General features: G+C 42.1%; 1 protein-coding gene across 6 annotated transcripts in view; it reads left to right on the top strand.

Moving 5' to 3' along the window:
- Nucleotides 1-17,484, top strand: part of ACP1 (acid phosphatase 1) — a 29,963-nt gene extending 12,479 nt beyond the window's left edge. For 2 of the 6 annotated variants that reach the window (XM_075923564.2, XM_075923563.2), the window contains exons 4-6: nucleotides 3,343-3,404; nucleotides 16,870-16,975; nucleotides 17,343-17,484. In XM_075923564.2, the coding sequence (XP_075779679.1) occupies nucleotides 3,343-3,404; nucleotides 16,870-16,975; nucleotides 17,343-17,438 (264 nt within the window). In that variant the 3' untranslated portion in view covers nucleotides 17,439-17,484. Of the gene's footprint in view, nucleotides 1-608; nucleotides 991-3,342; nucleotides 3,405-16,869; nucleotides 16,976-17,124 lie in introns of those variants that run through there. The other 4 variants (XM_075923566.2, XM_075923565.2, XM_089777066.1 and 1 more) reach the window with 3 other exon arrangements.
- Nucleotides 17,485-24,351: the final 6,867 nt, after the last annotated feature.

Genomic DNA, 24,351 nt, shown 5'->3' with positions numbered 1-24,351 from the left:
AGAGGTGGGTGGCAACCTGGGAAGCAGTGATCATGAGATGGTAGATTTCAGGATCCTGACCAAAGGAAGAAAAGAGAGTAGTAAAATACATATCTTGGACTTTAGAAAAGCAGATTTTTATTCCCTAAGAGACCTGATGGGTAGAATCCCCTGGGATGCTAACATGAAGGGGAAAGGAATCCAGGACAGCTGGCAGTATTTTAAAGAAGCCTTATTGAAGGCACAGAAAGAAACCATCCCCATGCGTAGCAAGAGAGGCAAACATGGTAGGAGACCGGATTGGCTTACAGGGGAAATCCTTGGTGAACTTAAGCACAAAAAGGAAGCTTACAAAAAGTGGAAACTTGGACAAATGACCAGGGAGGGGTTTAAATGTATAGCTCAAGAATGCTGGGGGGTTATCACGAAGGCGAAAGCACAATTGGAATTGCAACTGGAAAAGGATGTGAAGAATAACAAGAAAGGTTTCTACAGGCATGTTAACAAGAAGAAGGTGATCAGAGAAGGTGTGGGGCCCCTACTGGATGAAGGTGGTAACCTAGTGACAGATGATGTGGGGGAAAGCTGAAGTACTCAATGCTTTCTTTGCCTCTGTATTCACGGACAAGGTCGGCTCCTGGACTAATGCGCTAAGTGACGCAAGATGGGATGAAGATGAACAGCCCTTGGTGGGTAAAGAACAGGTTAGGAACTATTTAGAAAAGCTAACCGTATACAAATACACGGGTCTGGACTTAATGCATCTGAGGGTACTGAGGGAGTTGGCAAATGTCATTGAGGAGCCATTATCTTTGAAAAGTCATGGAGATTGGGAGAGATCCCGGATAATTGGAAAAAGGACCATCTTCAAAAAGGGAAGAAGGACAATCCATGGAACTATAGGCTAGTCAGTCTTTCTTCGGTTCCTGGAAAAATCGTGGAAGGGATCCTTAAGGAATCCATTTTGAGGCACTTGGAAGAGAGGAAAGTGATTAGCAGGGCTTGACAAATAATGCAATCTACTCGCCCGTGGCGAGTAGATTGCAACCCGGAAGAGCTGGGTTCGGGTGATCTGCTCATGTGCAGATCGCCGGACAGAGCAGCTGGCGAGCGGGGTTCGATGCGGTTCGGCAAGCCCTGGTGGTTAGGAATAGTCAGCATGGATTCACAAAGGGCAAGTCTTGCCTGACCAATCTGATTAGCATCTATGATGAGGCTCTGTGGTCATGGGAAAGTCAGTGGATGTGATATACCTTGACTTTAGCAAGGCTTTTGATAGTCTTCCACAATATTCTTGCCAGCAAGTTAAGAGAATATGGATTGGATAAATGGACGGTAAGATGGATAGAAAGGCCGGGCCCAGCAGGTAGTGATCAGCGGCTTGATGTCAGGATGGCGGTTGGTTTCTAGTGGAGCGCCCCAAGGTTCAGTTCTAGGACTAGTTTTGTTCAATATCTTTATTAATGACCTGGATAAGGGGATGGATTGCACCCTGAGCCAGTTCGCAGATGACACTAAGCTAGGGGGAGATGTAGATATGCTTGAGGACAGAGATAGGGTCCAGAGTGACTTAGACAAATTGGAGGATTGGGCCACAAGAAATCTGATGAGGTTCAACAAGGACAAGTGTAGAGTCCTGCATTTGGGAAGGAAGAATCCCAAGCATTGTTACAGGCTGGGGACCAACCAGCTAAGTAGTAGTTCTGCAGAAAATGACCTGAGGATTACAGTGGATGAGTAGCTGGATATGAGTGAACAGTGTGCACTTGTAGCCAAGAAGGCTAATGGCATATTAGGGTGCATTAAAAGGAGCAATGCCAGCAGATCCAGAGATGTCATTATTTCCCTTTATTTGGCTCTGGTGAGACCACATCTGGAGTATTATGTCCAGTTCTGGGCCCCCGACTACCAAAAGGATGTGGACGCATTGGAGAGGGTCCAGCGGAGGGCAACCAAAATGATTAGGGGGCTGGAGCATATGACCTATGAGGAGAGGCTGAGAGAGTTGGGTCTGTTTAGTCTGCAGAAGTGAAGAGTGAGGGGGAATTTGATAGCAGCCATCAACTTCCTGAAGGGAGCTTCCAAAGAGGATGGAGAAAGGCTGTTCTCAGTGGTGTCAAATGTCAGAACAAGGCGAAATGGTCTCAAGTTGCGGTGGGAGAGGTGCTGGTTGGATATTAGGAAAAACTATTTCACTAGGAGAGTGGTGAAGCACTGGAGTGGGTTACCTAGGGAAGTAGTGGAGTCTCCATCCCTAGAGGTGTTTAAGTCTCGACTTGACAAAGCCCTGGATGGGTTGATTTAGTTGGGATTGGTCCTGCCTAGAGCAGGGAGCTGGACTTGATGACCTTCTGAGGTCTATTCCAGCTCTGATTCTATTCAGGAAAAATAATTTCTTCCTCATCAGGTAACTATTTAAAGATAGTGATAGAAATGTAGCCGTGTAGTCTGGTGTAGCTGAAACAAAATACAGGACTATGTAGCACTTTAAAGACTAACAAGATGGTTTATTAGATGATGAGCTTTCGTGGGCCAGACCCACTTCCTCAGATCAAATAGTGGAAGAAAATAGTCACAACCATATATACCAAAGGATATGTGAACATATGTGTTCACTTTTTTTTAATTGTATCCTTTGGTATATATGGTTGTGACTATTTTCTTCCACTATTTGATCTGAAGAAGTGGGTCTGGCCCACGAAAGCTCATCATCTAATAAACCATCTTGTTAGTCTTTAAAATGCTACATAGTCCTGTAATTTATTTAAAGATAAAAATTCTTTTTTTAATTTAGAAGATCAAAACATGATTTAAAAATAAAAGCAAAAATAGGAAGTGGTTTGTTTATGGTGTTTCTGTATGTTAATCCAGTTTTTCAGTACTAATGACAATCTGAACAAGAGTTGTGTAAATTTGAAAGCTTGTCTTTCTCACAAACAAGCTGGTTCATTCAACACTATTACTTCCCTACCATGGTCTCTAATTTTCAGGGGAACATATAAAAATTATTACTGACTTGGTTTACTTTTTACATATTAGTGAGTGGAATGAAAATGTATGTAACTCTGGAAGTATAACTGACCTAGTATGTTCATTTATGTATAAAAAGATTAGATGATAGCTTTTGAAAACAAACTATATTGTGAAAGTGCAACTGATTATTTTAATCTTCATCATAATTTGTTCATCGTTTTGTTAAAACAATTACCATCAATCTGCAGGGTAGCTCTTGCACTCAGTATGTATTACAATTCCTTTTTTGCGTACATATTTATCATTATCACTTGCAAAAGTTACATTTTTTTGTAGTGTAAGCAAATATATATTTGCTAGAAAAGTTTAAGCAAATCTTTTTAATTCCAGATTACGAAAGATGATTTCCTTACATTTGATTATATACTTTGCATGGATGAAAGCAATCTAAGGTAATGTATGGTAGAATGCTAATAGAACTCTGATTTGACTCTCTGCTTTTGATGGGCCTGAATGCTTTAGTGCCTAATGTGTCTAATTACACTTGGCAGAATTTTTTATATATGTGTATGAATAAAATATATATGTGTGTGTGTGTATGTAATATATTTCAGTAGATGAGGTGTTTTATTTTTAAGCATTTTTAAAAATTTGTTTTAATTTTCTGCAACTGAAACTTTATGTACATCAGACTACTGTATTTAGTTACCATAGACACTGATATTCAAAAATTTAAAATTGCATATCCATCAAAATACAAATTGTCAACATATATCAAAATAAGCAATGTAAATATGCTTCAGTCAGATTCAAAGTTCTTTGAGTGGCATCTCTGTGGATGCTCCACTTTAGGATCCCGAAACCTTTGATCAGAGGTTTTGGTAGTGGTGCCTTTTCGGCCTGCATGTGGTCTTTACAGATCCTCGTGTTCTGTACTGATGCTGCATAAGGCTTTACAGGCAAACTTCTCTTAATTCTTTTTCAGCTGCCTACAGCTTGAGACAGAGTATAGGGTGTGCCTGTTTGCCTGTTTTATTCATATTCAGCTGTGTAGTTGTTTTGTACTTTAAAGTGAGAGAGAGAATACTACTTCCCTTTTTTTATTATTTTCTTTAAAGCTGTGGTTGTTAACTGGTGGTCCATGGTGACTTTTTCTGTAGTCCACGGGAACATTGTCCAAAGTCAGATGGCATGAGCAGGTGCCACCGTTAGGCTGTTTTACGCCATGTTCACAAGCATGCGGCACGTCATCCATAGCGTCACCTAGGACGCAACTACGTTGTGTTGCCAGTAACTTCTGTCTGAGGCTCTGAGCATTAGTGTAGCTGCTGCCGTCATGCTGAGCGGTTGCTGTGTCTTTCGTCCTGTGCTACCTGTGCTGGAGGTGGTCCTCAAACTTTTTGATTGGCCTTGTGGTCCATGGACTGAAATACGTTGAGAACCATTGCTTTAAAGAAAGGGCGGGGGAGGGGGATGGATTAAGCATAGACTTGAATAATGGGACAGATCCTAAGGCTGAATTTGGGCCTGGGTTCAGAGAACAGCCCTCCTCATGCCAGGGACCTTCTTCATCTGTCAGTACCCTGTCATCATAAGATCACTGTTACCAAGTACTTCCATATGGGAGAGAACATCAAAACCTCTGTCTACAATACTCTTCTGTACTGAGTTACTGTATCCCAGTATCAAGAGTTTCACATTCCAAGTGTAAGGAAGGGGATAAAAGAAGCAAAACATCAGAGTTCATCTTCAACGAAGATCCAGTTATTGAAGACCTCAGGCCCTGAGTAGAGTGCTAGTTGAGGTTCCAAGTACTTCAGCTACCATGAAGTATATTAACACTTCATCTAAGTCTCATGCCTCAGTGATAAAGAGCTCCTTATCACAAAAAACTGGCTTCAATAAAATCCTCGATATTCGTGTCAGTTCCTCACATGACATTTACATCATATGCACCGGTACTAAATTCAGTAACGCTTCCAGAACCATACAGTTTCTGTATCCTGAGGTCCTGCTGCATCATTGCCACAGAACCAAGTTCTGGTATGCTTCCAGTAACATAAGAATTCCTATATTTGGCAGAGATTGTGGTAGTGAATGAGATGGAGTCTCTGCTTCTTGCAACCCTCTGAATCACTGACTGCTCATATTCATGGGATACCTACTTCTTCAGCTATGCACAAGCAGGGGTTGACATCTGTACACAATCTAGAAAAGTTTTTCAATTCAAACCTTTTGGTTCAAGGTTCTCTGTTCTTTTGTTCCTAGATGTTGTTCTCCATTGTGAATGCAACAAAGACATGATACCAGAACCTTGCTTTCCAACACATGGGGAAACCAACACTGGATCCCTCTCCACTTCCTTGTGATCTCTCTCATTGGCCCAACTGAGATCCATGACCAGTGCACCTGTAACAGATGTGAGATACCTCAGCTCAGTCCACAGGAAAGATGGAAGTCTTTGTGCCTGATGTTATTCCTCTCTCCTCCCCACTCCTGAGCCCAAGGAGATTTGTAAGGAGCAAAAGCTAGCTTGTGTCCCTCACCTTTGTTTGTCAGAAGCTCAGAATGAGTGATAGGGAATGGATCACTTAGTCATTACCTGTTCTGTTCATTCCTTCTTGGACACCTGCAACTGGCTATTATTGGTAGACAAGATACTGGGCTAGATGGACCTTTGGTCTGACCCAGTATGACCCTTATGTTCTTGAGAGCAGAGAAGGAGATTACCTCACTTACAAAAATCTCATTTTCACCTTATGAGACAGCAAGACCATCATTGCTGTTTCTGGCTGATTGTAGACTATTCCAGGATTTGATTAAATGGGTTGCTAACATCCTGCAAATTCCTGAATGTATTGCACACCTCTACCTCAGCATGGGTGGCACTGTTGGTTTAATGAAGCCCTCCTTGAACCAGCCAAGTTCATCTGGCAAACTCCATCGATTCCTGCAACTTCCATAAATACAAGAGTGCTAATTACACAGAGATCCTAGCCTACTTAGTTTTTCACCTTCCAGAACTGGTGGTTCCATTGGTCTTATGGCTTACTTTTCAAAGAATAGGCCTGCAACTATCTCGACTGCATCATCTCAGCCTTCAGCATAATCCAGATGTCAATTTTTATTGAGACTCCAGACCACCTAATGACGAGTTTGTCAGCTCTATGATAGGATCCCTCTTCCTGAGTTGGGGTACTGCCTCTCTATTAATAGCATGAGAGGCTATTACGTCAGACAAGTGGGCTTTGGAGCCAATTTCTTCAAATTATAATGTCTAGTTTACCTCCATCCCTTCCTTCCAACCCATTTCCCCATTCCTCTTCAAAGGCCTTTTTTGTGATCGTTTACACAGGAAATTTCATTACTCCGAGGTCTAGGGGTCATCGAACCATCCCACTTTGACACAGTGGAAAAAGTTCTATTCAGAATACTTCGATGCCAAAGAAAAATGGGGGTTGGAAACCAATAGTAGATTTCAGACATCTGAAATTCAGCATAGTGTCTGTAACAGCTGTAATTCGCTCACTGGAATTGGGAGGATGGTTTGTGATCATCAACTTCAAAGATGCTTACTTCCACTTAAGAAAAGAGGCTTGCTTCCGTTCATCCTTCTCTCAAAAGATTCATTCAGTCCTGTCTTTACCAGTACTAGGTCTTTTCAGCTAGTTATCCACCCTGCATGTGTTCTCAATCATAGTTGGCATAGATGTCTACCTCCATTGCCTAGGAATAACTTTCCTCATCTCAACAATTAGTTCTTCAAGGGTCAATCCTATCAGGAGATTGGATAGGCAGTTCAAACAATGACTTGACTATTCAGAAGTGTAGTACTGTGCAGATGAATCTTAAGAAATTGATTTTGACACCCCCCCCCCCTTTTGCTCAATTAACTATCTAGGAACACTTTTGGATTCAGTAACAGACAGAGTTTATCTTTCTCTAAGGAGCTAATACAAAGAGTGAAGCTCTGATGAGAACATGTCTGCTGCTGTTGGGACATGTGGTGTCTTTTGTTCTTTGTGAAACAATGCTAGGTTATATCTTGGATGTGTCTATTGGTGACTCAGTGTTGTTTATGTACCTAAATTGTGCTTGTCCATATTGTGTCTGTACCATATCAGATCCTTAAGTCCCTCATGTGGTGGATGAATCCCCACAGAATTTGTACAGGAATCCTGTTCTGCCAAAATCCCTCTACAGTCATATTACATTTCCCTCTGGGAATGGGAGGCGCTGGATATGGACCACAGAGGCCCATTTGTCCACCCTGCCCGAGCAGATGCTTTCCTCATTACATGGGCAAAAGGTCTCTTTATGCATATCCTTCAACTCCATTCCATATCAAGATCAGACAGGGCCAAAGTCATTCTGATTGAACCACTTAGCTAAGATAATTTGATTTCCTTATTTCATCAAATTCATCTCAACTTTCATAGTTACTGCCCATCATACCAGCACATTATATGTAAAGCTTTGTGGATATCTGCTTGTTATCCATTGGTACTTGCATGCATGAAAGTGAATGCAGATACATGTTTTGATCTACTAAGGGCTCTAATTATTTGGGTTGGAAACCTCACCACATTTGAATGTTCTATAGCTTCAAGCATGGTCCTAAATAGATCTTGGGACTATTATGTTCATCAGAATGAGAAAATATAACTATAGGGTGAACCTATCTCAACAGAAACTCTATGATCTGGCACCAGACCACAGATGTTCCATGACCAGAGAGTTTCAGTGGAGGGCTGGTGGCTGGGAGCCCTGCAGGCTGGCAGGGCAGTGTGCTGCCTGGTGGGGTGAGCAGTGGGACTGCCTTTGCAAGGCTGAGAGCCTAGTGGGGCCAGCCAGTGGTGATGGAGTGGGGGAGAAATGACCTCCCCTCATTCTGCAAAATTCCTCATCTGGGACCACTTAGGTCCCAAAGATGCCAGTCCAGGGAGGTTCAACTTGTATTAAATACTAGAAAGGAATCTACTTGCTTTCAGAAGTGGAGAAGATATCCAATGCTACTTTTCTCTGACCAACTCATCTCTTTTTCCTCAATATTTAGTTCCAACAAGCATTTTAATTCAGACCATGCTATGAGTTTCATCCAGGTTCATTTAGCAGTAATAGCTTTCCATATGCCAGCATACGGTTGTTAAGTATGCACTCATTTGACAAGCTAAAATGACTTTTCTCTCAGATTGGAGCCCCTGTGTGGCTTTGGAATCTCATGAAATAACTGTCTTATGAAATAACTCTTGAAACCATTAGCTGTGTGCTCACTATTCCCTATTTCTATGAAGACTGCCTTCTTAATGGACATCACTCCTGCTCAAAAGGTTGCAGAGGTGGAGGCTCTACTGACAGATTCTCCTTTCACTGTACTTTTTCCAGGGAACAAGTGTATTTATGACCTCATATTGACCGAACTATTCATTTGAGGATTTTTTTCCCTAATCCAAATCAGTCTGCTATTTATACATTGAACATTAAGAAGTTAGCCTTTTACATGGACAAGACTAAGCCATTCAGGAAGACTTCTTGACTTTGGTTCCTAACAAATAGATCTGAGGGAATAAACTCAGATTTTTCTAGATGCATATTTGGGTATAATTGCCCGTATGGAGATTAGTTCACCTTGTGCTAGAGTGGGGGAGGAGGAACAATATGCAGCCTGTAGGCTGGACTCGGTTTGCCACAGTTAGCCCTTGGTGTGCTTCCAGACACTTTGTGTGTGCATTTGCAGGTACTTCCTCTTGAAGCTCCCCTTGGCCATGATTTCCCATTCCCAGCCACTGGGGACTGGGAAGTGGTGTTGGCTAGGCCACCCCTTCCTGTAGCTCCCATTGGCAGAGAACAGTGAACAACAGCCAATGGGAGCTATGAGCAGCTGTACAGATAAATAGTGTCTAGCAGCCCATCGGGGCTAACCCTGACAAACTGTATCTGGCCCGTGGGCTGCTTATTGCCCACCACTGCCCTGTAGTGACTGTATTTTACTAGAGCACATCTGCATCTGTTTCCCTGCTCAGAGATGTTCTTGCTGCTGAAATATGCAGAATTATAGCATGATAGGTAAAGGCTTACACACCTCCTTTATCATCTTTGGAAAATCATGGAAGTCGGAAGAGAGTCCAGAAGAGTGGAAAAGGGCAAATATAGTGCCCATCTATAAAAAGGGAAATCAGAACAACCCAGGAAACTACAAACCAGTCAGTTTAACTTCTATGCCAGGGAAGATAATGTAGCAAGTAATTAAGGAATCACCATCTGCAAACATCTGGAAGATAAGGTGATAAGTAACAGACAGCATTGATTTGTAAAGAACAAATCATATTAAACCAATCTGACAGCTTTCTTTGATAGGGTATCAAGCCTTGTGGATAAGGGAGAAGTGGTGGACATGGTATACCTATACTTTAGTAAGGCATTGGACATGGTCTCGCATGACCTTCTTATCAGTAAACTAGGCAAATACAACTTAGATGGGGCTACTATAAGGAGGGTGCATAACTGGCTGGATAACCATTCTCAGAGAGTAGTTATTAATGGTTCCCAGTTGTTCTGGAAGGGCATAACAAGTGGAATTTGGCAGGAGTCTGTTTTGGGACTGGTTCTGTTCTATATCTTCATTAATGATTTAATTGATGGCATAGAGAGTATGGTTATTAAGTTTGCAGATACCACCAAACTGGGACTGCTTTGGAGGATAGGGTCAAAATTAAAAACTATCTGGGCAAACGAGCGAAATTGTCTGAGGTAAACAGGATGAAGTTTAATAAGGACAAATGCAAAGTATTCCACTTAGGAAGAAACAATCAGTTTCACACATACAGAATAGGAAGTGATTGTCTAGGAAAGAGTACTGCTAAAAGGGATTTAGAGGTCACAGTGGACAACAAGTTAAACATAAGTGAACAGTGTGACACTTTGCTTTTTTTTTTTTTTTGCAAACATGATTCTAGGATGTGTTAACAGTAGTGTTGTGAGCAAGACACAAGAAGTCATTCTTCCGCTCTACTTTGCACTGATTAGGTCTCAGTTGGAGTATTGTGTCCAGTTTTGGGCACCACGTTTCAAGAAAGATGTGGAAAAATTGAAGAAGGTCTAGAGAAGAGCAACAAAAATGATTAAAAGCCCAGAAAACATGAGCTATGAAGGAAGGCTGAAGGAACTGGGCTTGTTTAGTTTAGAAAAGAAGACTGAAAGGGCACAGGATAGTGGCTTTCAAGTATCTAAAAGGGTATTACAAAGAGGAGGTAGAAAAATTGTTCTTCTTGGCATCTGATGATAGGACAAGAAGCAATGGGCTTAAATTGCAAGAAGGGAAGTTTAGGTTGGACATTAGGAAAAACTTCCTAATTGTCAAGGTGGTTAAACACTGGAATAAATTGCCTAGGGAGGTTGTGGAATCTCCATCACTGGAGATATTTAAGTGCAGGTTAGACAGACACCTGTCAGAGATGATCTAGACCACAGTTTCTCAACTTTTTTTTATAAATTACCCCTTTTAAAAAAAAAAAAGTACCCACAGAGCCAGGCACCCCTAGCCCTCCCCCTCTAAGCCAGTGCCGCCCTCCTCCCCCAGAGCCAGGCACTGGACGAATGGTAGCCCTACCTTTGAAGTGTCTGCTCCTGCCACCCGGCCCTGCCACAGTGGCTTGTTTGCAGGAAGCAAGTGGCCTGCCAGCGCTGGGCTCGCTGCGTAGGGCAGTGCGCTCCCACCTCAGCCCGGCACCCCCCTAGCATGGTGCCCTGGGGCAATTGCCTCCCCCCCCCGCCCACACACCCACCCCTTCGTTATGCCACTGATGCGGGGGGGGGGGAGGGAAGAGGAGTCCTTGGAGCAAAGCTTATTGTGCTGCTTCACCGCCTTTTAGCTCCTTTCCACAGTGCCACATGTGTTGTACTGATCTGCTGACAGGGGTGGGGGTAATGCGTGTCTCCAGGTTCAGCCACCCTGGGGAGGCTGTCGGAGAGGAAACAGACTAGGAGAGGTGGCCATGGAAGTGATTTCCTCCTCTTCCCCCCCGCTTAAACCCGCCCCCCAACTTGGAACTACCCTAGGTATGTTTGGGGGACAGTGATCATGAAATAATAGAGTTCATAATCTTAAGGAAAGGTAGAAGGGAGACCAGCACAATTGAGGTAATGGATTTCAGGAAGGCAGATTTTGATAAGCTCAGAGAACTTATAGGTAAGGTCCCATGGGAAGCAAGACTGAAGGGAAAAACAACTGAGGAGAGTTAAAAGTATTTCAAAGGGACGTTGTTAAGGGCCCAAAAGCAAACAATTCCGCTGTGTAGGAAAGATAGAAAATATGGCAAAAGACCAGCTTGGCTTAACAAGGAGATCTTGCATGATCTCAAAATAAAAAAGGAGTCATATAAAATATGGAAACTAGGACAAATAACAAAGGATGAATATAGGCAAGCAACACGGGAATGCAGGGGCAAGATTAGAAAGGCAAAGGCACAAAATGAGATCAAACTAGCTACAGGCATAAAGGGAAACAAGAAGACCTTTTATAAATACATTAAAAGCAGGAGGAAGACCAAGGACAGGGTAGGCCCACTGCTTAGTGAGGAGGGAGAAGCAGTAACAGGAAACTTGGAAATGGCGGAGATGCTCAATGACTTCTTTGTTTCGGTCTGAGAAGTCTGGAGGTGTGCCTAACGTAGTGAATACAAGCAGAGAGAGGGAAAGTTTAGAAGATAAGATACACAAAGAACAAGTTAAAAATCACTTAGGAAAGTTAGATGTCAGCAAGTCACCAGGTCCTGATGAAATGCATCCCAGGATACTCAAGGAGCTGATAGAGGAGGTATCTGAGCCTTTAGCTATGATTTTTGAAAAATCATGGAAGACGGGAGATTCCAGAAGACTGGAAAAGGGCAAATATTGTGCCCATCTATAAAAAGGGGAATAAGAACAACCCAGGAAACTACAGACCGGTCAGTTTAACGTCTGTCCCAGGGAAGATAATGGAGCAGGTAATTAAGGAAATCATATGCAAACACTTGGAAGGTAATAAAGTGATAGGGAATAGCCAGCATGGGTTTGTGAAGAACAAGTCATGCCAAACTAATCTGATAGCTTTCTTTGATAGGATAACGAGCCTTGTGGATAAGGGAGAAGCGGTGGATGTCATATACCTAGACTTTAGTAAGGCATTTGATATGGTCTCGCATGATATTCTTATTGATAAACTAGGCAAATATAACTTAGATAGGGCCACGATAAGGTGGGTGCATAATTGGCTGGATAACCATAGTCAGAGAGTTGTTGTTAATGGTGCTAAATCCTGCTGGAAAGGGATAACAAGTGGAGTTCCGCAAGGGTCTGTTTTGGGACCAGTACTGTTCAATATCTTCATCAATGATGTAGATATTGGGATAGAGAGTACGCTTATTAAGTTTGCAGATGATACCAAACTGGGAGGGGTTGCAACTTCTTTGGAGGATAGGGACATAATTCAAAATGACCTTAGCAAGTTAGAGAAATGGTCAGAGGTAAACAGGATGAAGTTTAATAAAGAGAAATGCAAAGTGCTCCACTTAGGAAGGAACAATCAGTTCCATACATACAAGATGGGAAGCGACTGTCTAGGAAGGAGCATGGCGGAAAGGGATCTAGGGGTCATAGTGGACCACAAGTTGAATATGAGTCAACTGTGTGATGCTGTTGCAAAAAAAAGCAAATATGACTCTAGGTTGTATCAACAGGTGTGTTGTAAGCAAAACTCGTGAAGTCATTCTGCCGCTCTACTCTGCACTAGTTAGGCCTCAGCTGGAATACTGTGTCCAGTTCTGGGCACGACATTTGAAGAAAGATGTGGAGAAATTGGAAAGGGTACAGAGAAGAGCGACAAGAATGATTAAAGGTCTAGAGAACATGACCTATGAAGCCAGGCTTCATGAACTGGGCTTGTTTAGTTTGGAAAAAAGAAGATTAAGGGGGGACATGATAGCGGTTTTCAAATATCTAAAAGGGTGTCATAAGGAGGAAGGCGAAAATTTGTTCCTCTTGGTTTCTGAGGACAGGACAAGGAGTAATGGGCTTAAAGTGCAGCAGGGGAGGTTTAGATTGGACATTAGGAAAAAATTCCTGTCAGGGTGGTCAAATATTGGAATAAATTACCAAGGGAGGTGGTGGAATCTCCCTCTCTGGAGATATTTAAGAACAGGTTAGATAGACATCTGTCAGGGATGGTGTAGACAGAGCTTGGTCCTGCCTTGAGGGCGGGGGGCTGGACTTGATGACCTCTCGAGGTCCCTTCCAGTCCTATGATTCTAGGTCTCACCCGAGCCACCACCGTAGCCACACGCTTTTCCCGCCAGCGCTGGGGTGTGTGCTCAGAGCAGCTGTTAATGTCTGGGTGTGCAGCTCTGAACATTTGATTTGACAGGCACATGCCATCGCCCCCTTCCTGAGCCCCTTTGCAGGGCAAGATTCTGGACATTTTTTGCCAGACTTCACTTGTGTTGACGTACTCCAGACTTCTCTTGTGTACCCCTATGGGTTACATGTACCACTAGTTGGGAAACACTGATCTAGACAGTGTTTGGCCCTGCTGTGAGGGCAGGGGACAGGACTTGATGACCTTTTTAGGTCCTTTCCAGTCCTGGGACTGATCTTCAGTGTACACATTTTCCAAGAACTATGCCTTAATTCATGCTACAAAATCAGATGTGATAGAATGCATTGAGGGACTCTGTTCCAAAATTCCTGCGTTCTTACAGCTAGGGAGTTACTGAAAATCATGCATCCACAGGGGCACAGGATACTATCTCGTGAAATAACTGGAGTTCTTCAAGGTGTTCCCCCTTGTGGATGTTCCATTTGCCCACCATCTTTCCCCTCCACTTCAGAGCTGCCTCTGTGGGCTCCACAGTAGAGAAGAAACTGATTCTGGTGGTTCACCCAGACAGCCCAGAACCACAGATCTCCAAACCAGAGTCAGTTTCTCCACCAAATGACTTCCATCTTCATTGTTGAATCCTGATGAGCAAGCTTGTTCAGAGTTAGGCCTGGAAAATTCTCCTGGGCAGCAAGGCTTCTATGAGAACAGCTTACTGTGCAATTTGGAAACATTTTCCCTGTTGTCATGGGGTTCTCCTGATGCATTCTTCAATCCAGCTCATCCAGGACTATCTCCTGTCTTTGAAATAACAGGGTCTAACCTTTCCATTTCAGCATTCCACCTGAAGGTTGACAGTAGGTCAGTGTTCTCACATGAAATGGCAGTTTGCTTCCTCAGAGGTCTGGAGTGGGCATTCCTTTCCAGAGAGAAAAGTGCTCACTTTGTAGGATTTGAACCTTGCTTTCTCAGAACTGATGAGGTCACTATTGGAACTAATGGCAGCGTGTTCATTCCTACATCTCTCATGGAAGATGGCTTTTCTGGTGGTGATTACTTCAGCCAAGAAGGGTTTCAGAACTCTTAAGTCTTTTTGGCGGAGCAACCTGATATGATTTTCTTTAGGAACCAAGGAGCAGGTTTGGACTAAAGCCTAACTCCTAAAGAAGTTTTTTACCCTAAACTTCACGCAACTAGGAAGGAGCAGCACTTGTATTCCTTGGACATCAGGTGGGTTCTGGCTTTTTATATTGAAAAGACCAGACTTCCATAGGTCATGCCAGTTCTTCATAGTACTAGGAGACAGAATGAAAAGGTTTCCATCTCTGCCCAGAGGCTCTCGCCCTGGATCACTTCTTGTATGTGAGCGTGCTATAACTTGACAGGTGTTCCCCCTTCCACCAAAACTAACTGCCCACTCTACAAGAGCCCAACTGCTCTTTGGCAGTTATCTTAATTGAAGTTTGAATCTGGGACATACGTAGAGCAGTGACCTGGTCCTCTGCACGTTTTCAAAACACTGTGCTATCACATTGCGGGCTTTCCCAATTAGGCCAAGCAATTCTATAATGGTATTACAGCCCACTTCCAATGTTACTCCATGCGAGTCAGCTAAGTTGAATGGACGTGTGCAAGTGCTCAAAAAAATGGTTACCTATCTCTTTTAACTGTTCTTTAAGATGTCCATTGCAAAACCCACTCACTGGACCCACCAGAGTGGTTGGTAAGAAGAAACTGAGGAGTAGAGGCTTGGTGAGGCCCTTTACCGGTGTTATGATTTTGTCAAAGCTGAGCCAACAGTTACCACTAAAGGAAAGGTCTCTGATAGCTGTGCTTGGAGCGCTCAGACACAATATTAAATCGGATTTTTTTTCATAAAAAGGGTCATTTTTAGAGGGGGGCAGGAATTAAGAATTTATTTTTCAGATAGAGGTAGGGCTGAAAAAACAAGTTTATTATCCTAGGAAAAAATAAAGCTTGTTTGTTACTATTCCCTATGATCATGGTAACATGTCTCTCTGGGGCCATGTTGCGCTTAATAAATGGGAATGGGAATAGCTGCCTAATTTGCTAATTTGGATAGCAGTAGCAAAATTACTTCTTAATTGGTGGATGCATTTGTCCCCAGCCAAATGGTTAAATTAGTATCAAATTCTAAACAATAACCCATTGAAACTTGTCAGGTTTTAAAGACTACAAAATAAAGATGAAATTAAATGTATCAGCCATAAGTCTTTTCAGATTGTTTTGATGGTTTCCTCTTTTACAACCCAATTACACAAGCACTCTGTTTATGGCACTTGAATTGACTGTTAGTAACTAAAGGATATACTTAAGTGACTTCCAGTTTCATTTAAACTCTCCATTTTTATTGGTGTTCTTGACACTTATCAAGATGTCAGTGTTACAGTGAAAAGAGCTATATTAAAGCAATTGGAAAATGTCGGAAGTGTAGAATTGGAGTGATTTCAAAACTGCTTATTATTTGGGAAAACAAATTCATTCTGGTTCCTGTCAGGGAAGCATCACAAAAACAGTGGGAAGAAGACATCTGCCCCCAGCCACCTCTGCTACACCACCATTCTGGACCTCAGTTTTAGGCCCCAGTGGAATTGCTTTGTGGTGCTCTATCAAAATGTCTGGGAGGCCAGAGTTATTCTAGCTATTAGCATAGTATCATAAAAGGGAGGAAAAAGGACATCTTTACAGGTTTGGGAACCTTTCATTGCACACGTGCCCCAGAATCACAGCATTCTGCTTGCTTCTGTTGATAGTGTGTTGAGAGCCCTAAAGTAAGATTGGGTAATCATTGTGGTTGTCTTTGGGTCAGGTTTTATATAAGAATTTTGGTTTTAGAGCATAGAGCTCTCAACATCTCACCAACAGAAGCAAGCAGAACCATCAGAAGTGCTGTCAACATGTTTACAAGCACTAATGAGAGGAGAGACTTTGTCTAGCACTTCAACAGTCAATATATGAATACAGCAGAACTTGTTAAATTAATTAATTGAAGGCAGAGATAAGAGAACTTACAAAAACAGAACAATTAAAACAGTGTTATTCATACTTTTAAGAAATATATTGACTGTGTTCCAGAAACATTTGTATAATGAAAACTAAAGGGAGATATCGAAAATACTAAGTAAAATTACTGGTGAAAAAAATTGTAAACTCCTTTTTTTTTTTTTTTTTTTTTTAAAGTGTCTAAAGCCAAAAACTTGGTCCTGCTGTGAGGGCCCGGGACTGGACTTGATGAGCTCTTGAGATGCCTTCCAGTTCTAGTATTCTATGCTTTGATGAAATTAAGGTCATAGTTCAGCACCAAATCCCTTGATTTGTTTTTCCTTTAGTCTTCACTTTATGTAGAAGTCTTTGATATTTAATAAAAGGTAAGCAACAACATAGAGTAAGCCACACAATGAAAGTATAGCCAGCTCTATTTCATCTTCATTCATATCCTGTAAACTTTCTAGTAATTATTGAATTTATAATTAGTTCCAAATAGAGCAGACATCACCCTTGCCATGAAAATAATTATTCAGAATTGTGGTTTTTTTTGTGTTTAGAGATCTGAAAAGAAAAAGTAATCAAGTTAAAAACTGTACAGCTAAAATTGAACTCCTTGGGGCCTATGATCCACAGAAACAGCTTATTATTGAAGATCCATACTATGTAAGTATCACAGATTGACCCAAGAACTTCTAACTATTTGTATGTATGTATGATTGTAAAACCTAACAAACTCAATGTTAAAAGTAGCTGTTGAAGACTTATATTTGGGTGGCTAGATAGTTTTACACTTTTTTCTTATCTTTTTCCAGGGAAATGAAAAAGACTTTGAAACTGTCTATGAGCAGTGTCTTAGATGCTGTAAGGCATTTTTGGAGAAGTTTCATTAGTGCCACGCCATTTTATTTCTGTAAAGAAATAATATTTAGCTCCTTCTTTGAAGTGTTATATAAATTTCACTTGATTGATGTATTTAAAATGTAATATTGTATCTCTGCAGTAAATCCTAATTGCATCTTCTTAATTTTAGTTTTGTATTGTAGCTACTCTGTGGCCTGACTTAGAAGAACAAGAAACATTTTACAAAGTATTTGAGGATCAGCCATTTTGTCAGGCACTGGTGTAACAAATTATTTCAGAGACAAACATAATAAATATATCTATGAACTCTTTCAGTGTCTAAGTTCTATAAAATTAGCCTGTTTTGCTTTTTTGTGTATAATACAAACATATTCTTGTACACATATCCCATTTAAGTAGTCAGAAAAATGGATTTGAGAAACATCTTTTAATGTTTTGACGCAGGTGTACATGTATTGAGCATTAACTGATTAATGCTGTATTTTTCAACAAGAATGTTTATTTCAGACAAGGCTATGGCACTGACTTTGCTACAGACAGGTCTGTAGATCAGTTGTCTCCAACCGTTTTACACCCAAGATCATTTTTTAAATGACAGAACAAGCCAAGCTCTGAAGCCCCGCCCTGTCTGTTTTCTTCCTCTCCATCACTTGCTATCCCCAACCCTTATACTGCTGTTTTTTTCCCCAATTCTTCTGTAGGAAGAGGTTTTTCCAACATTTGGCCTGTCTAGACTGGACCAAATGTCAGAAAAAACCCTTCTTTCGGAAGCCCCCTTATTCCTCATGGAAAGAGGAATATACGGGTGACCAAAAGATCATGTTTGCTCTTCCACTAAAAGAAGCAGAAGAACAAATGCATCCCTGGATGCAGAAGAGTTTTTCTGGGATATCTCCGGAATCATGAAAAACTCCTGCAGTCTAGCTGTACACTTGCTTGGTTGAGACAGGATGTGTAGGCTCTGGGGAGGGAATGAGGGATTTGGGAGTGGGAAGGGGTGAGAGGTGCAAGCTCTGGGAGGAAATCTGGATGCAGGAGGAGGTGGATAAGGGAGGACGCTGGCTCGGGGAGGGGGCTCTAGGCCAGGCAGTGTTGGGGTCAGCCTTGCTTTGCCTTTTATGTTTCATTTTCAAAGGGCTCTGAATCTTCTTTGGTGCTTGGAATGCCCTGGTATGCTTTTACCCAGATTCATTTGTTCCTTTATTTGTTCAAATACTATTAAAAACTCTCTTCTTCTGACTGGCCTATGGAAACTTGCGGGGGAGGGAAAATGTTAAAATAAATACTAAATTTTTTTAAATCCCTCACGAACATCCATTTATGAGTTACCACAAGATTTTTATTTTCACCATTCTTCCTTTGTCCTTCCCACTTCCCTCCTATTGTGATGTCTCAGTTGTTAAAATTGGGCTTCGCATTCTTTGGGACAGGGCTCACATCTTAATTTGAGAAGTAAAGCATGCTTTGGTGTCCTCAGGAAATGAGTTACTCCCCTGACTGAAGGTAAGCTCCCCCTCCCATTTTTATTTAAACTATAACCTTTCAGACACATCACTCTATCTTGACATTGTTTTGAAACTCAGCGAGACAGAACTTTCCAAGATAAAGTAGCATGATATGAAAAAATGATTCATATCTTGGTTTAGCAGCAGGGTTGGCAACCTTCAACCTGCAACCCATCATGGTAATCACAAGACATTTTGTTTACATTGACCATCTGCAGGCAAACAGTGTTTCACATCCCACCAGTGGATTACCCTGATGGGCTGCCATGCCGAAGGTTGCCAATAGCTTATCTAGCAATATTAACCTATTAAAGATAAAACTAGGTGTAAATGAAATCTTTCATAATCCGCGTCTGTTAACAGTCAGTGTCACTGAACTCTGTTCAGAGGAGAGTAGGTGGCATATCAAAATTATGCATGAAAGCTCAGTTTTAAACACAAGACAACAAGCCTCACCATAGTAGAGTGGGGTTATTCCATGGGGAGGTCATTCTCCTCTGTCCAGAGAAAGTTCAATTGATTGTAAAATTTATGGGGCATGAATTTGTAACCAGGGCCTCAGTGTCTTCCCCCTCCCCCTCTCCTGTTTTCCTATTCCCTGCGGAGCTGGAGCATGAATTCAGGTTTGCTCTGCTACTAGGGGAAGACCCAAGCTTGTTGAGAGCCAGGTCAGTAGGTTTGTTTGTTCTTTTGTGGGGGGGAGGGGGTTGTTTTTTGCTTATCACTTGTGTATGGCCCTGGATTGATTGATTTTATTTTTTTCCCCCTGTGTCAGTGGCCACTCCCTTGAAAAAAAGTTCCCCACCACTGAGCTAAAGTAACGCTGTGAAACTGCAGCTAAAATGCATTTGTCTCTGTAGTTGTGTGCATGTGCATGCGAGCTTTCAGTTTTTTATCAGTTTCTCTGCTCACAGTGCCTCCTGTCAGCTGCTGTGCTTTTCAGGCAGGTCCGCAGTGACTCACCACTCTAGCTGAGCCACAGTCAGTATGCAAAACAAACCCTTCCCTTCCTGGGTACACAGTCCAGAGTGTCTCGCAGCTGTCCCTGGGCTCAATCTTTTAACAGTCCAATAGGACCCTCTTCACTGGCATCAACTTGCATGGGCTCTTAATTAGTCCAAGGGGTCTATCGCAGTACCTTCTCAATTCGGATATCTTCTTGTAGCTCTCCCTGGGTTCAGTGTTCCGCCTGACCAAAAAGGCCTATTTCTGTACCATAGCTGATGAGCTTATCTGTGAAGGTTCCTGTTCTGGGATGTAGTCATGCCCCCAGGCTTCCTCCCTGGAGACTTTTAACCTGTCTATTAGTCCTCTGACTCCAGCTAGGTCAGACTCAGTTTAGCCCTCTTTGTGGGGGAGGGCAAAAGTAACAGTTCCGTATACAGAGATTCTCTGAGACTATCTAACCTCCTTTTTCTCAAGGCATAACCACTTCTCCAGTGGTTGGTTGGTTGGGTCCAAGTCTTCCCCCCACTGCTCCAATCCCAAGCCAGGGGCTCTTTAAGTGGCAACCATGTCCTTCTAACTATTTCTCTTGGCCACTTCCCTTGGGCCCTTGTCTTCTGAGTGCTAGTCTGCTAGCCAAGAGCATCTCCCTTGTTTACCAGTCCTTGCCAGCAGCAGCTCCCCCCATATCACAGTCTCTCAGAAGTTTTCATTTTGTATTGCATTTTCAATCATTTTCCTTTCAGGTCTGGTCAGTTTTATATTTTTGTAATTGGGACTGTACTTTTAACAATGTATAAAATTGGAACTGGCATGATAAAATTTCATGGCGCTAATTCAGGAGTTCATCCTTTTTCAGGAAGAGTGTTCAGTATGCTTAAAAGCTTACTTAATCTAGACACAAGAGTAACATTGCATTTAAAAAAGACTTTTTTGAATAAGTTATTAAAATAAAGAACAGCTAGCCTTGGGGGAGAGGGGGCAGTTGCACAATGGCATTTATATAAACATATATGTGTAAGATGAGCATCTGACCTAAGAAGTTGTACTAATAACAATCCATAAAGAAGACTGGTTATAAGTCTTAGGAAAAACATTATGCCACATGGACAAATGCGCCATTTCCTCTAACTTTTTTTTAATCCACAGTGGCACACCTTAAGTAGATGGAAAGATATAGTTAGATTTAGCCAGTATCCTCTCTGAGTGCCTGCCACTCCAGGAGAGAGGGTTAAAAGCAGGCCGGAGGGGCCTGTATAACCCTAGCCAATCAGGGTGAAGCTAAGGATTGCCACTTAGGGCCAGGCTGGGTCCTATAAAAGGCTGCAGAGCTATGGGGAGCTCACTCTTGCCTTGACCACCAAGGATGATGGACTAGCTCCCTGCAGAAAGGAAGTACCTTGTACAGAACAGTGCTGGGCAGGCTTAGGGGAGTCAGAGAAGCTCCAGCCTGATACCTCCCAGGCTGTGTTCCTTGAGACAAGGGCCAAGATGGTTCAAGGATCACGGGGAAGTGGCCCAGGGAATGAAAGCAGTCAAGGGAAATGAAGGAAGGCAGGACAAAGCTGCTGCCAGAAGACTCCTGGATTGGGATCCAGAGTAGTGGATGGACTTGAGTCCCCCTCTTTCCCTCTTGCATCCTACCTGGTTACACTGGAGCATGGACTATGGCTTGCACATGAGGCCAGGGGCTAGACTTTGGGGCTGCACTTGGCCATGGTGGCAGGTGTAAGAACTGAGGACTGCTGTTACCTCTGGAAATGGGGGAGAATTGAGTAGTAGGCACTGAAGAGGACACCACGGTCCAGGGAGAAATGCAGGTCAATCACCAGAGGGTGGAGACAGCGGCAGAGTAGAGCAATAATGGGCAAGTCAGCAACCAGAAGGCAGTGTACTCCAAGCAGACCTAATTCCTAGTGTGACCAGCAGGAAAGGCAGCAGTGATGAGTCAATCTGGTTACAATGCTCTAAGCACTGCACTGCACAGTGATTCTCTGGCCCATTAATATTTTAATTATTCAATTATTCAATTGGAACGAGCTTGAGATGCACACGAGTGTTACTTCAGGGGTTAGGGCACTTATCAGACAAGTAGGGAGCTCCGGCTGACATCACTTCTCATCAAGGAAAGCAACTGAAGGATTAAATTCTGAGTATATAACCCCCAGGCTAAAGGTTTTAAGGGAGGTTTCCTCCCTCCCCCATTTTGTTTGGCATTAAGCAGTCTCTAAGGTCACCTAGCAAGATAGATTCTCCCCAGGTTTGTGGATTAGTCTGAGGCTTAGCCATGAGACTTGTATATGAAGGCCTAGACTATGTTGGGATTTTGTGGTACTCAATAACCACCAAATGAGTAAGAGGCCGGGCGCAGAATCAAGGGTCTTCTATACTTTCTTCAATTCAACAAGACTTTATTCAGTGTGCACAAAGGGAGTCCCTAATACAAAAATCAGCCAGAGTGCCTGGAGCAAGGAGCCCTTCCCCTGGCTATTTTATAACACATGGCAGTTACAAAACAAGTTACATAACACAAACCTCTGGCCAATCATATTTAACCTTTCCATATATGGATTTGTTCATCACATGCTTATACTTCTCCACTCTACATGTTGAGCTCACCTCCCTCCCCTTGTCCTTTTCTAGAATGTTCCTAGGGTGGTGAGCCACAGCATGCTTCTTTATGCATACATACTTTCTAAATCACATTTTGTTTAAAATGAACACAAGCATACCCTTCAACTAGATTGAAGCAACATGCCCAGAAACATAGGTATCTAGAATGATGGACTTCTACACAACAGAAACTTGTACAGAACAGCTTTAGGAATCAAAAAAAGTTTTCACATCTACAGGGCTAGGCAGCAGCCACCCAGAGTTTTTGTGGATTGCAGTAGCTCCTAAAACTGACACTTGGGTTGCTTTGTAGATCTGGCCCTAAATGAATTGTGTAGGAGCCCATTATTCTCCCAGCTGAAATTTTTTGTTATAAATCTATTAAGAAATGTTGGTCAGCTGACATGTTAATGTGTCATGAGGTCACATACCTCAGTGGCTCTCAACCAGAAGTATGTGTATCCTGCTGGTATGTAGATGACTTCCAAGGTGAACATCAACTCACCTATATATTTGCCTAGTTTTATAACCGACTACATAAAAAGCATTAGTGAAGTTAGTACAAACTCAGGGGCGGCCCGTGGATGTAGGCAACCTTGGCAGTTGCCTAGGGCACTGCGTTTAACATGGCACCCAATAATGATGTCACACTATTGAGGGCTATGGAGGTGGGGGGTTCCACCTAGGGTGCCAGTTGCCGGCAGCTCTTCTCGAGCTGCTCCAGTACAAACTAAAAAGTTATACAATGACTTGTTTATTATCCTCTAGTTAATCCTCTAGAGAGAAATCTGAGCAATTTATATTTTAATTTGTAATTGTAAAAATAAAGTGAGCAATTGTTCAGTAATGTGCTGATACACACTTTTTTGTATTAGATTTTGTAGCAAATAGTTTTAGTGTGAGGTGAAATTTTGGGGCATGCAAGACAAATCAGACTCCTGAAAGAGGTACAATAGTCTGGAAAGATTGAGCCACTGGCATAAATCACATAGTATGGATTTCTCTTACAAAAAGAAGACTGAGGTAGTTAGGTGCTCAAATCCTTTTGGAGTTTGATGAGAGATAGGGCCCTAAACACTTTCACTAGAGGATACTATGGGATATTTGCTTGTATCTTATGTGGCCAACAACAAAACTTTACCTTGGAGTCTAAAACAAAACAAAAAAAAGATGAAGATGTGTAAATGCAAAGTCCTGTTCCCAACAAAGGATGACTATTAGACAAAGACTTAATTACAAGTTTGGTAAATTGCATAGTCAACCAATAATGTGTATATTTGGAGTTTCAAAGGGCCGGTCTTCCAAAGTTTAAAACAGCTGAAAGTATAACTGATTGGGAATATACATTTAAGGGGGAAGTGTTAGTAAAGGTGATGGATTCACTGTTTGGAGCCTTGAAAAACTTTTTTTTTTTTCCCCCCAGAAAGGTATGTTTGAAGTCAGTTTCTGGGAGTTCTGCAGGCTTGGGGTGTCAGTTATGGTTATGCCATCTGGCCCTGGAAGCTATGACCTTAAGGAGAACTTGCTTGTAACACTTTCACTCTGTGTTTGATAATGATTATAATCTGATCTCATGCTTCAGATTGTCACGGGTAATGAAGCATCAGATATCTGTTACAACTAGAGACAGATCACTAGTTAAAATGGAGAAGCACTTGGAATGGGTACATACACAATCCAGTCATTTAAGAGGATTTTATCTTCAGGTGCCTAGGGTATAACTGATCACAAAACTTGGATCATAAAAATTTGCCCTAAATCAGATTGGCAGGAACCTTCAGGGCTTCACATTGTCCTTTGCATCTTGAGGTATGGTTTACCTGCTAGGGTAATCTGAATATCTCACCTAATCAGTTTTCTGACATGGCAGCAGTGGCATTGTGGTTTCTCCTATTAATTGCTTGTGCCACGTAGTTAAGTCTATTGAGGTCTAAAATTCTTTAGTTTAATTGAATTCATGGCACTCAACATAGCGTATTTGGATGGTATATAATAGTGTGAGGTATGCAGGTCAAATGATGATTTCTGGGTTCTTCTGGCCTTAAATTCTATGAAACTGAAAATCCTAGCCCCATTTTCATGTTTCATACTCAAAAGTTCTACACTTATACAGTC

This window comes from Pelodiscus sinensis, chromosome 3 (genome assembly GCF_052426305.1).
Source record: "Pelodiscus sinensis isolate ZL-2025 chromosome 3, ASM5242630v1, whole genome shotgun sequence".
NCBI classification, from domain to species: domain Eukaryota; kingdom Metazoa; phylum Chordata; order Testudines; family Trionychidae; genus Pelodiscus; species Pelodiscus sinensis.
Note: the sequence above shows the minus strand (reverse complement) of the source record. Positions and strands in the feature narration are given on the sequence as shown.